This window comes from Scleropages formosus, chromosome 10 (genome assembly GCF_900964775.1).
Source record: "Scleropages formosus chromosome 10, fSclFor1.1, whole genome shotgun sequence".
Taxonomy (NCBI): domain Eukaryota; kingdom Metazoa; phylum Chordata; class Actinopteri; order Osteoglossiformes; family Osteoglossidae; genus Scleropages; species Scleropages formosus.
The window spans coordinates 26,018,062-26,030,458 of NC_041815.1; the positions used below are offsets into that span (position 1 = coordinate 26,018,062).

General features: G+C 49.2%; 1 protein-coding gene across 2 annotated transcripts in view; it reads left to right on the plus strand.

Moving 5' to 3' along the window:
• Window positions 1–12,397, plus strand: part of sgsm2 (small G protein signaling modulator 2) — a 39,067-nt gene that overhangs the window by 4,310 nt on the left and 22,360 nt on the right. For both annotated transcript variants that reach the window (XM_029255354.1, XM_029255355.1), the window contains exon 2: window positions 3,217–3,292. In XM_029255354.1, the coding sequence (XP_029111187.1) occupies window positions 3,217–3,292 (76 nt within the window). The remainder of the gene's footprint in view (window positions 1–3,216; window positions 3,293–12,397) is intronic.

A 12,397-nucleotide genomic window follows, 5' to 3' on the forward strand; every position in this document is an offset into this window, starting at 1 on the left:
GTTCTCCCGGGTCCGTCGCTCAGCCGTCGCGGCGCCTCGCCGGGCTCCTGGTGCGGCACCGTTTCTCTGTCCCTTCCTGCGGTCAACAGCCATCTGTCGACGCTGTTCCCCGCGGTTATTCCCAGCACCTGAGTGTGTGAGGAGGCTCCGCCCACCCACAGCAAAAACCCACCTTTTTAATGAGTGTTTAATCACAATTTGGCAGAACTTCGCCTTATGAGATACGAAATTATCTTCAAGCCTTTGGTGCAGAGAGGATCATTAACGCTCATCTTATTGTTTTTCTCCATGTAGCGCACCTGTGTGTATGTTTCGACCCTGCTGTGTGACTGTCAGCACAAGGAAACAGCTTTCCTTTGCTGCCATTATTATTAATAATAATAATAAATAATAATAATAATAATAATAATTCATTTGGTCAACACCTTTTTCTGATGTGATGGTTTTATATTACATTGCTTATAGTTATTTACCCATTTATAGAGCGCAATCATTTCTGTTTGTACATCCTGGGTATCGTTACCTGTCTGCCTGGAGCTTTCCAGTCTCATTATTCTTTTGAAATAATAAAACCATTACAAAGGATACATGACCATTTTTGACCCTGTTTGGATATTTCGAATTATACTTTTTTTTTTTTTTTTTTTTTCCTTTTTTTAAAAATTTCTTTTATGGCTCTTAGATGCTCAAGTGCTGGGTGTGTGTGACCTGTATGTGGCCTCATGATCTCCCAGCTCTGGTTCTACAAGAATAATTTAATTGTTTCGTTTGGGCGAGTATGATTTGAAGGAGTGGATTTCTGTGTGAGATGTGGTCCAATCTTGTCTGCTTTGGATAAGGGAAGTTTGGGGTCACTTATGGCTCCCCAAGTGTGTGCTATGAACACACACACACACACACACACACACACACACAAAAAAAAAAAAAAAAAATCTCCCTCCACCCCCTCACCCGTTAATTGTTTCTTCCTCCAAATGAGACATTAGGGGAAGGGAAAACTCTTCCCTTTTATTGGGTTATATTGGACTGCATCTGATTTGATTGCCAGTTGCTGGTGTCTTTGTTCCTGCCCAGCCTTCGGAGAGAGACCGCGGTCCAAGATCCATCTTGTCAACACACACCCTTCAGCGGACTCTGTAGTTATTACATGCGCGATTGTGTTGGTACCTGTAACGACACACTGCCATCCTCTCCTTTAAACGCATGTAGTTCGGTGGCGTTTCAGTCAGTGTTGGGAAAACTGGCTGTGTGTGTGTGTGTGTGTGTGTGTGTGTGTGTGTGTGTGTGTGTGTGTGTGTGTCGTTCTCCTGATTCCCCTTTGGTATCCATGCATGCACATGTGAGTGAGTGGGTTTGTGGACACCACCCCCCCCCTGTTCCATTTCTGTGCGCTTCGCTATGTAGACCCTCGCGTCATCGCTGGCCTTTGTTCATCCAGCAGGTAAAAATAACCACATTTATCCTGGAAAATCCCCGAGAGGTGATGTGGCATCGCGGCGGCCCCTGCCACCGTGGCCCATTACCCGGCGATGGGTGTCTCTGCAGAAGGCCCCGCTCGACCACAGCGGCTCGCAGGCATCATTACTCAAATGATGAGCTCGGTTTTCCGCATGCTGCTGCTCCTGTTGGAATCTTACTTCTACCAGGAGTAGAGAATTGTGGGTAAAACGGTGGTTGATTTCTCCAGTTCTGTCTCTGGCATATTCATCCTCCAACTGCCTGACTAATATATATTATTTTGGTAGCGATATCTTTAGATCACTAATCAGTGCTATTATTAAGCTGAAGGGAAGGAAACGGACCCCATTCATACGTCAGTGTCTTCCGCATTAAGGCCGTACCTTTGTGTCGCAACGTTGGTTGAGCTCCAGGTGACGTTTTCAGGTGGCGCGGAGAGCGGGTGGGGGTGTGGCCTATTCGAACTCTAAGGAGGTTTTGAATGCTGGGTGTAATGTGTGTTGGCTGTTGACTTTGCCTGCCGTTCCCCATTGAAAGAAGGAAGGATCATGAATGGAACTGGTTGCTTTGAGGGATGTGCGATCCCTGGGTCTCCGGTGAAGTAAAATACCTCCTTTACTGGTCAGGAGCATGGCTTCGGGATAGTTCAGCCATCACAGGCTCTATCCCGGACTGAGATCATCCTGTTAAGAGCCATTGAGTTGATGTCGACCCTTGGTGACCACATTTATAGAGTCCTTCCAGAATGTTCCGTCCTCTATTTGTGTCCCCGGTATTGAAAGAGGTGGCCCATTGTCACTCGCATTGAGTCCATCCGCCTGGTTGCTGCTCGTCGTCTTATTTTTTCCTGCAGCTTTGCCATCTTCTTGAGAGAACATCGTCTTCTCATGACATGTACAAAGCATAACCTCTCGTTTTGTGCTTCCAGTGACAGTGCTGGTTTGATTTGATCCAACATCCATCTGTTTTGTTTTGCAACCTGTTGAAGTCCTTTAAAGACTCCTTTGGCTCCACAGTTCAAAGGAGCCATCGTACCATGTTGGAACTGCTGGACTTGATCCAGAACTGGATCGAACCTGGGTTAAAACCAAGAAAGAATGGGGAAGATAAGTGCCACGAGTTGAGTAATTGAGCACGTTGGTCATTGAGCACATCGGCATGATCTGGAATCGAGTCCTGCAAAGAGCTGAGGGAAGGGAGGGCCTCCACCTTGCTGTTGCCTCCACCCAACTTATAGGCCTTCCATGCATTTTTATTCCTCCCCTATGTGCTGATGAGCTGCAAGTCTCACTCTTGGGGGGGGCCCCCCCCCCAACTCTCCATTACAACTGACAATCGTCGTGTCCTCGACCGACCAACCTGGCAGCCGCGCCATCTAGGCGTATCAAAACATGGCAATTATACCGTTCCCGTTTGTCAATTACGGTAGCAGATAGAGGCACAGGGAAGGTCTGTGATTAATTAGAAAGTCTATAGACTTTCTAATTAAACTGGTGTCAAGAAGGAGAGCAGCGAGCGCAGAACCCCGCTCCCCACAGGTCCCGTCACTCTCCGGGATGCTTCCACGGGTTTGCATTGCAGTGAAGTCAGTCATTTGGCTGGTTAGGCCTTCATTCGCTCTTCAGCTTCTCATGATGCTGCCAGTTAAGGGTCCAAGAGTGTGTGGAGCGTGTTCTCCAGCCTTGGCTCCATGTGGACTCCGTTGCCGTGGCGAGGGCCGTGCCACACGGGTGACGCCGTTCCTTTTTCTCACCGCAGGTGAAGCAGATCATGGAGGAGGCGGTCACCAAGAAGTTCGTGCACGAGGACAGCAGCCACGTGATCGCACTGTGCAGTAAGTAAACCCCCCGCCCCCAACCCCCCTCCACAAATGCGTGATGAATGGTGGCCATTTATATCGATCCATCCCGCTGGTCCTGCCTCCGTAGGACTGCGTTTCTCAGCCGGAGTGGCGATCACAGGTCATCAAAGGGGTTATGATTATCTGAGGGTGCCGTTTCTAGACACCAGGCTTTAAGGACCCCCCCGCCCCACCACCACCAATCACATCACACCCTAAAATTCCATTTTCAGAGGAGCCCAACTTGGACTTGTGTTTGCGAACGGGGTCGATGTCTTGGACGGCTGCCAGCGGAAAGGTTGATATTTCCGGCTGAGTAGCACTGCGCTGACAGCGGTGAGTCACTCCCTGATCAAAGCCCTTTCCATCGGTGCCAGAGGGCCAAACTGGGCCGGGTCGCATTGCGTCACTCTTGGTCCTGCAACCCGAGGATGACCAGAGGCTCAGGGCTTCGCAATCCGTGGAGATTCGATATGGACCAAGCGACTCTCCACCTTGCTGCTTGGAGCTCGGTCTCAACTGTGGACAGACTCGAGTGTGTGTGTGTGTGTGTGTGTGTGTGTGTGTGTGTGTGTTTACACATGCAGATCAGGGGGTTCCGTGACTGACGCGCTCATTTCTGACACTTTGCAGTGCTGTCAGACCCCGACATGTTTTTTTTTTTTTAAACATTTTTTTTCCCGAAAATCTGTTTTTAATCTAATTAACGGAACACGATTTCCCTGAAGACGGCGGTGTGTGAAAGGTGCTCCTTCACATTAAACTGTCACTCTGCAGCTGAGCTATAATTACAGCAACGGCTCGGGACCGAGATGCTCCGTAAGGCCTTTTGCGACCGTTCTCAAACTTCCTCGATTATTCCACGAATACATTGGTAGCACATATGTTGTAAAGCGACGTAGAAGAGGGGTTTCGACTTACCGTTCAGCTACGTACCGTGGTTTACCCTTCTCTTCAGCTGGGAAGTTTGTACGGCATCAGTTCAAGGAAAGTACCTTGATCAGAGTGAGATTCGAACCCGCGACCTTTGGGTCCGGAGGCAGCGGCCGTAACCACTGCACCACCTGCTGCTCCGTTAGGATTCACGAAGGCGGGAACGTTGCTCTTGGCGTGTTTCTCTGGGTGCGTTCTTGTTTTCGGGGACACTCCAGGAGTGTTGCGCTTGGAGCCTCGCGGTGTTTGCAGTTTGGGTGCATCTCTTTTCGTCCCCGATGTCCGACTGCAGCGGTAAAGGTGGATGCACGATCTGCCTCAACTCTTCTTCCCACCCCTTGCCCCCCCCCCGAAATTGACCCTCGCTCCGCATCCGAACCACAACAGGGAGCAAAACGGCGACTGGGCACCTTGAATTTGGTTTTGTTTAACTGCTTTCGTCTGCAAACGGCCACAGATCCCGTAGGCGAGGAGCTAAGCAAATGCAGCAGTGCTGTCAAACGAGCCGGATATCGGGTGGAAAGGTCAAAGGTCATACACCGATGTGGGCTGATATTGTTCCTGCTGCTCTGACTCAACCTACCCCCCACCCCCACCACCAGGAAGCCCTGTAATACTCTTTAATTGTACACTGTTCCATAATGAATTTGTGCCAACGCCATTGTTTCATTAGCATGTTTTATTTTGGCCCTTGTTCGGGACATCTTTAATTAGGACGTTCTTATTCATCGCTCCCCGCTGATTAATCCTGAGATATGAGACTGTCTCCAATGGCATTTTACTTTGTTTACCTTGCTTATACATTCTTTCTTTTTTTTTTTTTAAACCCTCTCCAAGGCTATGGCACATGGCTGCATCCTGGGATGTGAACCAGCAACATTGTGGTTAGTTTAATTCTGGAGGCAGTGTGATATGTGGTACCCAGTGTGTCCTCACCGACTTCCTGCTTGTGGTCTGACATCTGGGGTCATGACAGTTGCAGATTCCCCCACGGATCAGAACGGATTACAAGCCCACCGAAGGTGTCTGGTTCCACACGCTGTCCAACTTGACAAGTAAAAATTTCTCCATTTCTGCCAATTGCAGATGGGGCAGCGGGTGACATAGTGGTCAGAGCTACTGCCTTTTGTTCTTAGAGGTTGCAGGTTTAGATCCCGCTTCCTGCTGTAGCAGACTTGGTCAGGGTACTTGCACCATATTGCTCCGGTAAAAATTACCCAGCTGTATGAATAGGTGCATCACTACGTTGGGCTGTATATTGTAAAGGTGGATTGAAGTCGCCCCTATATGGTTTGGGAGTGAAGAAGCTGTGTGTGTGTGTGTGTGTGTGTGTGTGTGTGTGTGTGTGTGTGTGTGTGTGTGTGTGTGTGTGTGTGTGTGTGTGTGTGTGTGTGTGTGTGTGTTGTACCCAGCAGCAGTTCCACTAGCAGAGACCTGTCGAATTTAATGTCCGAGTGCTTTGACGCTGAGCAGAGTTGACTGGATGTGCCACCGCCGTCCACCGTAGTGTCTGTGTGGTCCTGGCCTCCTGTAGGGAGACGAGGGTGGGGGGGCGAGGAGTGATGGAGGCTGGGTTCGATGAGCAGGTGGGGTGTGATGCAGAACAGCGGAGGATTTGCTGGCAGCCCGAGAGCGGCTAACTGCTTTCATCACTGTGTGGAGTCATGTCCTTTATGGTGTGCGTGCGTGCGTGCGTGCATGGGCGCGCGTCTCCCTATATCTGTAATGCAGGAATATCAGTGCATGAGAAAGTGCGTATGCGTCTATAGGGAGGGCTGAGAGATGCGCTCAGTGTGGGAGCAACAGGCCGACTCGGGGACCCCCTGTGGTTTGATACGGGGGCGGTTAGGGAAGCCGGCAATGGGGTGTTGGCTGGGGGGGGGGGTGCTGCGGGGGTGTGCGTCAATCACGGCAGTCACGACCACTGAGGGAAACCACCGCTTCTTTGCTGAATGTGTGCCGTTGCCATCGCCGATCGCCGATCGCCGTCTCCTTCTCCTCCTTCCCTTCTGTCTTCGTCTCCCGGCTGGGGGGGGTTGGCATTGGCACTCGGGCTTCACTTGTGGTTTCAACACGACTCCATCACGTCCATTTCACCAAACCCGTCACAAAACTTCTGCCAAACCATCAGCCCTAAAGTTTACCTAAAGCGGTGGTGGTGGGGAGGGTGGTGTTTGGGCTTTCGTGGCCTGATCGCACGCACTGATTTTACTAATGGTTCTCTTGAGGGTGGGGGGTGGTTGCTGTAGAAGGGCAGTGTGTATTAAAGATACTGTTCCACAGTGAAGATTTTATATTGTAAACTTGGACGGCACTGTGGTGCAGCAGGTAGTGCTGGTTCCTCACAGCTCCCAAGTGCTCTGGTTTCCTCCCACAGTCCTAACATGTGTTTCAGGGGAACTCTGAGTCACTCTGAGTTGTTCTGTGTGCGTGTGTGAGATTGCCCTATGATGGACTGCTGTCCCATCCATTATGTACCCTGACTCTCACCCCATGTTTCCAGGGTAGATGCTGGACCCCCTTGACCCTGCGCTGGACTAGAGATCGTTGATGTCGGATGAATAGAATATTAAACTTTTTCCTGATTATTTGTGGCTTATGACTCACTCATAATACACAGGAAGGATCTCAAAGGTTTCTTAACATTTATGCAGCGCTTATCTGACACCCCTCCTCTGTCAGTGTGATACTTTGGCCACGTGTTCGCAGACAAAGGATCTGTTCCGGAAAAGGCGCGTTTACCAGAGTAAATGTGAACAGTCATTCTCCCGGTTTCAGAGAGAGAGAAGAGTTCTGGCTCCATAGTGATGCTGTGGTCATCGTGCAGCGCAGTCCGGAGCATGTGTCACCACCCCCCCCCCCACCCCCTGCTAATCCGCGCACCCCTGCCCGGCCCCCTTCCCTTTCTCTGGCAGGGTACGCTCTGTACCGCCGTCTCCACTCTTCTGACGTTGGCACATTAGTCAGAGAAGCGCCGGGTGACTGCCGTCGTGCAGCTCAACCGGTGAGAGAGGCCCGCTGTACTGCGCACCTGTGTGTGTGTGTGTGTGTGTCATCACTCAGCGGATGCCATCTGTTTGCAGATTTTTTGCTGAATGGATTGGAAAGGGCCTGAATGGTGGCAAGAGGACAAAAGACAAACACGTCATTACAGTGGAGCCTTATTAAAATGATTATTCATATTATTAAAATCATATATTATACCTGGTCACAATACCATTCATTCATCACAGCAGCCAGGTAGACATGGGAGTGTCACAAGAGGCTAATAGGAATTTGTTCTGCACACCTGCCCCTCGTGCTGCATACCGCCCTTCCTTGAAACGACCGCAGTTCTGCCCTTGCGGTCTTTTCTCCGAAACGGAAATCTATCCTGATGTTTTAAAGTGGGACAAGTTGTCAATGGTGCGGCGTGAAAAAGGCGCCTGTCATTCCTTGTTTCGCAACACGTTTACGAGTGTGTGAATCATTGAGAAATTTATTCCTAATGCGCCCTTCTGTGTGGGTGAAGGCGGCAGCGACTCGGAGTGGGCGGGGCTCTAATTACCATACAAAGATTTTTACATATTTGGAAAAGGCTCCGAATCGCGGCGGGAATGCAGCGCTTCACTTTTTTTAAGAAAAATTTGGGCTCTCGTTTGAGCTAATAACAGGGTAATTACTAAAGGCAAGTCCTGCGGGACAAGATTTTCTGTCATGAGTGAGAGCTCTAACCGCGGGCTGGGAGTGGCGGTGAGTCGGCTGCAGAGGCGGCTCTTGCCGGCTAATTGCCTTCTCCATCTGTGCCGCTGCTAACGGCCTCTTTTGCTCTTTGCTTACCTTGCCTTGGGTGTCCTGGCTTTGTACCGGCCGAGCAGAGCGGAACAGACACCTGTCAGATTACTTTCTAGCTCCTGGCTAGTTGTGGTGCCGACGGTTAACATGGATCTCTGGTGGAGGAGGTCCTCCGTACTTAGTCATGGTGGAAACTGGCGCCGGGGGACGGGCTCCTGAGAGCCACACAATCGATAGCGCTCGTCTTGACAGCAGCGTGTCTATGTGGGGACCTGTCACTGCCCTGCCGGTGTTTTCTAAATTTTTATTCCCCCTTTCCCTTGGGGGTTGGAGAAGGTCCACCGTTGATCTTCTGGCTCATTTTGTCAGTGACCGCAGAAGGGCATTGTGGGTAGGTGGATGATTAGGAAACCTTACTGTGCTTTACAAAGTCGGACTACCACAGCTCATCGGGAGGTTTTTTACTCCTGACTGCCGAGGAGGGCTTGGGTCAACATCTGGACAACCAAGTGGGCGGGGCTTGTTACAAGTCTGTTACCAGTTGAGGGGTGTGTGTGTGTGTGTGTGTGTGTGTGTGTGTGTGTGTGTGTGTGTGTGTGTGTGTGTTTGCCCCATTCTCTACATACTTTTCTGTGGCTTGGTCAACCCTTTCTACCTCATTTTGTCACCCGTAGGCAAGGTGACCAAACTGACCAGTAGGTGGCGTAGTGGTTAGAGCTGTCGCCTTCCCTCAAATACTCGGGGCACTCGGTAGTGCGGTGGTCAGGTTGTAGCTTGAAATCCCACCCATTGCTGTAGTGTAGTGTGTCGGAACAGCTGGTAGCGTAGTGGTTAGAGCTACTGGCTTTGGACCCAGGTTTGAACCCAAGGTTGGCGGTTTAAATCCCACCTTCTTCATACTACCCTTGATCAAGGTACTTACCCTGAATGGGTATAGTAAAAACTACCTAAATGTATAAATGGATAAAGCAGTGTTAGTTTCGTTGGAGAAAAGTGTCACCCGAATGTATTAATGATGATGATTTTTATTATGACTGAGCGATGGGGGCACCATCTCTCATTTTCCTCCCTAGTAGTTTGTGGTCAAAAAACAGTTCTTGGGACCCATGTGACTTCCTGCCTAATAGTCTGGACTCGTTCTAGCTTTCTTTTTGGCAGCATGGTGCTTCTTGGCATTTTGCTGCCACCGAGACGCTTGAGAAAGATGTTCTCTACGAACACCTGTGGGAAGGTGAAATAATTCCATACTAATGACTTAGTTAAGGGCGACGTGCGTCATGCGACGTCGCTGCCAGGCTGTGCGCGCTGCGGGATCCTGTTGCGATGCCTCGTGAGCGACTTCGTGCTGTTGGCCCCGTCTCGTAGATTAGAACAGATTAACCTAAGGGAATAAAGGTGAATTAGTCACGGAGTGGTTCGGGGCCGCTGTAATTCTCCATGGATCTCGGCGAGCAGAGCGTTCGCCTTCCGCTTTCTCGGAGGCCGCGGGGAGGACGTGACGTCGGCCGGTCGCGCCGATGTCACGGTGAGGTCACCGATGCTGTTGCCGACTTGATGGCCACCTTGTCGCGAGTGTAGTTTTACGTGGTCAGCAGGTGGTACGGGGACAGCTGATGGGTCCAGCGGTGTCGGGTTTGCAGCCGTTGCCGTGGAAACTGAAGGACCGGGGTTTTAATCCCATCACCTGCTGTAGCACTGTTGATGAAGGCACCCCGAACTGATATTGTAAAAATCACCCAGCTGCTGAAATGGGTAAATCGGTGTAAGTTGCTTGGTGTACACACCTAACTTTGTCAGATAAAGGAACACAAAAGTCAAAGTATCCGTGTTGTTAAGCATCTCGTCACATGCAAATTACTCTGTGTGTTAATGTGATTGATCTTGTAAATACTAGTATTATAATCTTCATTATTAGTGACATAATAAGTCTTTCTTGGCTGCTGGCTCTGATTACTGGTTCCTTGCGTGTGCTTGAACACGGTAGTAGGGGTTCGTGTGTGCGTGACGAATGGGAGGTCAGCAGGAAGCCACGAGAAGCTTCGGGGAGCTCCGTTTGGCCCCAGGGGGCCCAGTCTGAGATCTCGGGAAGGGTCCTTGTTGCGCGGTGCCGCCTATGTCGTGCTCCGCTTTGATCCGGTGGCTTCTGAAGCCGCGAGCTGCCTGCCGTCCGCGCTGTGGCAGCACCGCGAGGAAGGACGTCGACGGGCCCCCGTGGCCCCCGAGCACACGCGCCGCCTGACCTTTACGGCGGACGTCCGTGCGGGGGGTGCCGGCATCGGCGTGACACTCGAGCGGCTTGATGCGCGCACGGGTGCGTGTCGGCGACGGCCCCCCGCGGCCATGCGGTTTACTGTCTCGCTAATCGCATTTGTGCATTGATCAGTTTCCCTCTGATTTCCATCCCCTCCCGGCTGATATCGTCCATCCTGACAGAATGGTTCCAGAATGAGCTGGTGAAATTCCTTATTGCAGTAATAGTGGAGCTGAAGACTGTGTGTGTGTGTGTGTGTGTGTGTGTGTGTGTGTGTGTGTGTGTGTGTGTGTGTGTGTGTGTGTGGGAGAGGAGCACATGGGGAAGATTAAAAAAAAAAAAAAAAAAGTAAAGATGCTGGCCCGTAAGGCCTGAGCTGCAGCAGGTGGCGAAGTGGCCTTCCAGCGGAAGGACCTGGGTTTGAATCCCTGCTCCTTCTCTAGTACCCTTGAGCAGGGTACTTGCCTGAACTGATAAGGAAAAAATGAGCCAAGAGTATAAAACAGTAAATATTTGTGAGCAGCTTAATGTATAAATCTTACATTGTGAGGTTGTACGCTTAATATTAACAGTAATATTACTATATATACTAATAATCCGTCATAATGGAGCAGCCTTGACATTCCACTGTGTGCCAGTGCACATGTGTGGCAGCCAAACACATTAATGGCCATTTTAATGATATGATATATATATTTTTAAAAAAAAAACTATAGTAAAGCATGACTATGTATTGTTTCTCCAAATGATCACGAGACATAAGCACCTGTATACACTGTGTGTCTGTCCTCTGAATCCACGCATCTATTTAATAAAGCCTTTGCTTTGACTTTCAACCCATTCTGCCTTCGCAGTGCTGGGGTTCGAGGCCCTGACCCCATGGCCTTGGGTGTGACACGAGCATAGAATTTTTTTTTTTTTCCTCTCTCCCCCCTCCCCTCTTCTCCTCCCTTCTTCTTCTCACTCCACTTGTCTGCTTGTGCCATGAACAAAAACACACTTTTGTATTTGTGTGTTACTCTTGTGTTCTCTGTTTGCTCCTCTTATCTTTTAGGCCCATATCTGAGAGGGGGGCCGAGAGGCGGGTAGTCTGAATCGATAGTTTATCACCGAGCTCTAAAATGTAAGGGCAGGGGACTGGAGGTGCAGTGGGGGTTGGGAGCCATTAGCCTTGAGAGCGCTCTCATCGCCTCGCACCCACGGCACTCGTACACCGGCAGCGCGGAAGTTGCGTTGGGAACCAGGTGTCGTTTTCCTTTCCCTCGGGTCCTCTGGCTCCCGTTGTCATTATGTAATGAGCGTTTAGCTCTAAGTACGGAGTCCCCAGGTGGTTCACGTGAAAAGTTACATATGCAGTGCGCTGGACACACACACACACACACCAGTGTTCAGCTATTGCTTTATTGCAGAAGAGCCTCATATATACTGTATATAATTTATGAATGTGTTTTTTTTGGTACAGTCAGAGCCTGTGTCATAAATAGGCAACTTGTATAGGGGCACCAAAATTTGCTGCTGCCAAAATCAAAAATTTAATTGTGAACGTGGAAAAATTATGAAGCAGGGTTTTCACAATTAAATGTTTATTAAACTGAAAATCTGCCGCCTTAAACACAGGATGATGCTTCGCTGCACAATCTATTTGTTCCCTCAATGACTTTCAGCCTTGAAAATGTTTCCTGTTATTAAAGTATGAATTTGTATTCTTTGCCTATATAATGCTTACGTGCGTTAAAACTTTACCAGAATATCGCCGAATCCTAATCACCTTCCTAGTATGTTTTTTTTTTTTTTTTTTTTTTTTTTTTTTTTTTTGTGAGATAAATAAAATAGACATTTACATTCCATCGCAGGAGTGGCTTTAAAGATTGATCCGAGCACAATGGTGAACAATAAGTCCTTCCGCAAAAACATTGACTTTGTTTTGAGCGAGTTAAATTTGCATTAATTAAGCAGACAATTTTTCCCAAAATCATGTGTAACTCAGAAGAATAAACAAAAGCGCATTGAAAAGGCAGAGAGCATAATATAGATACGTGATCGTTTGTCCAATACCACTTTTTTTTTTTTTTTTTTTTTTTTTTGGCGTAGAGTATATGGAAAAAGTACTAGCCTATAGAATTTAATGTGATATAAAGGTG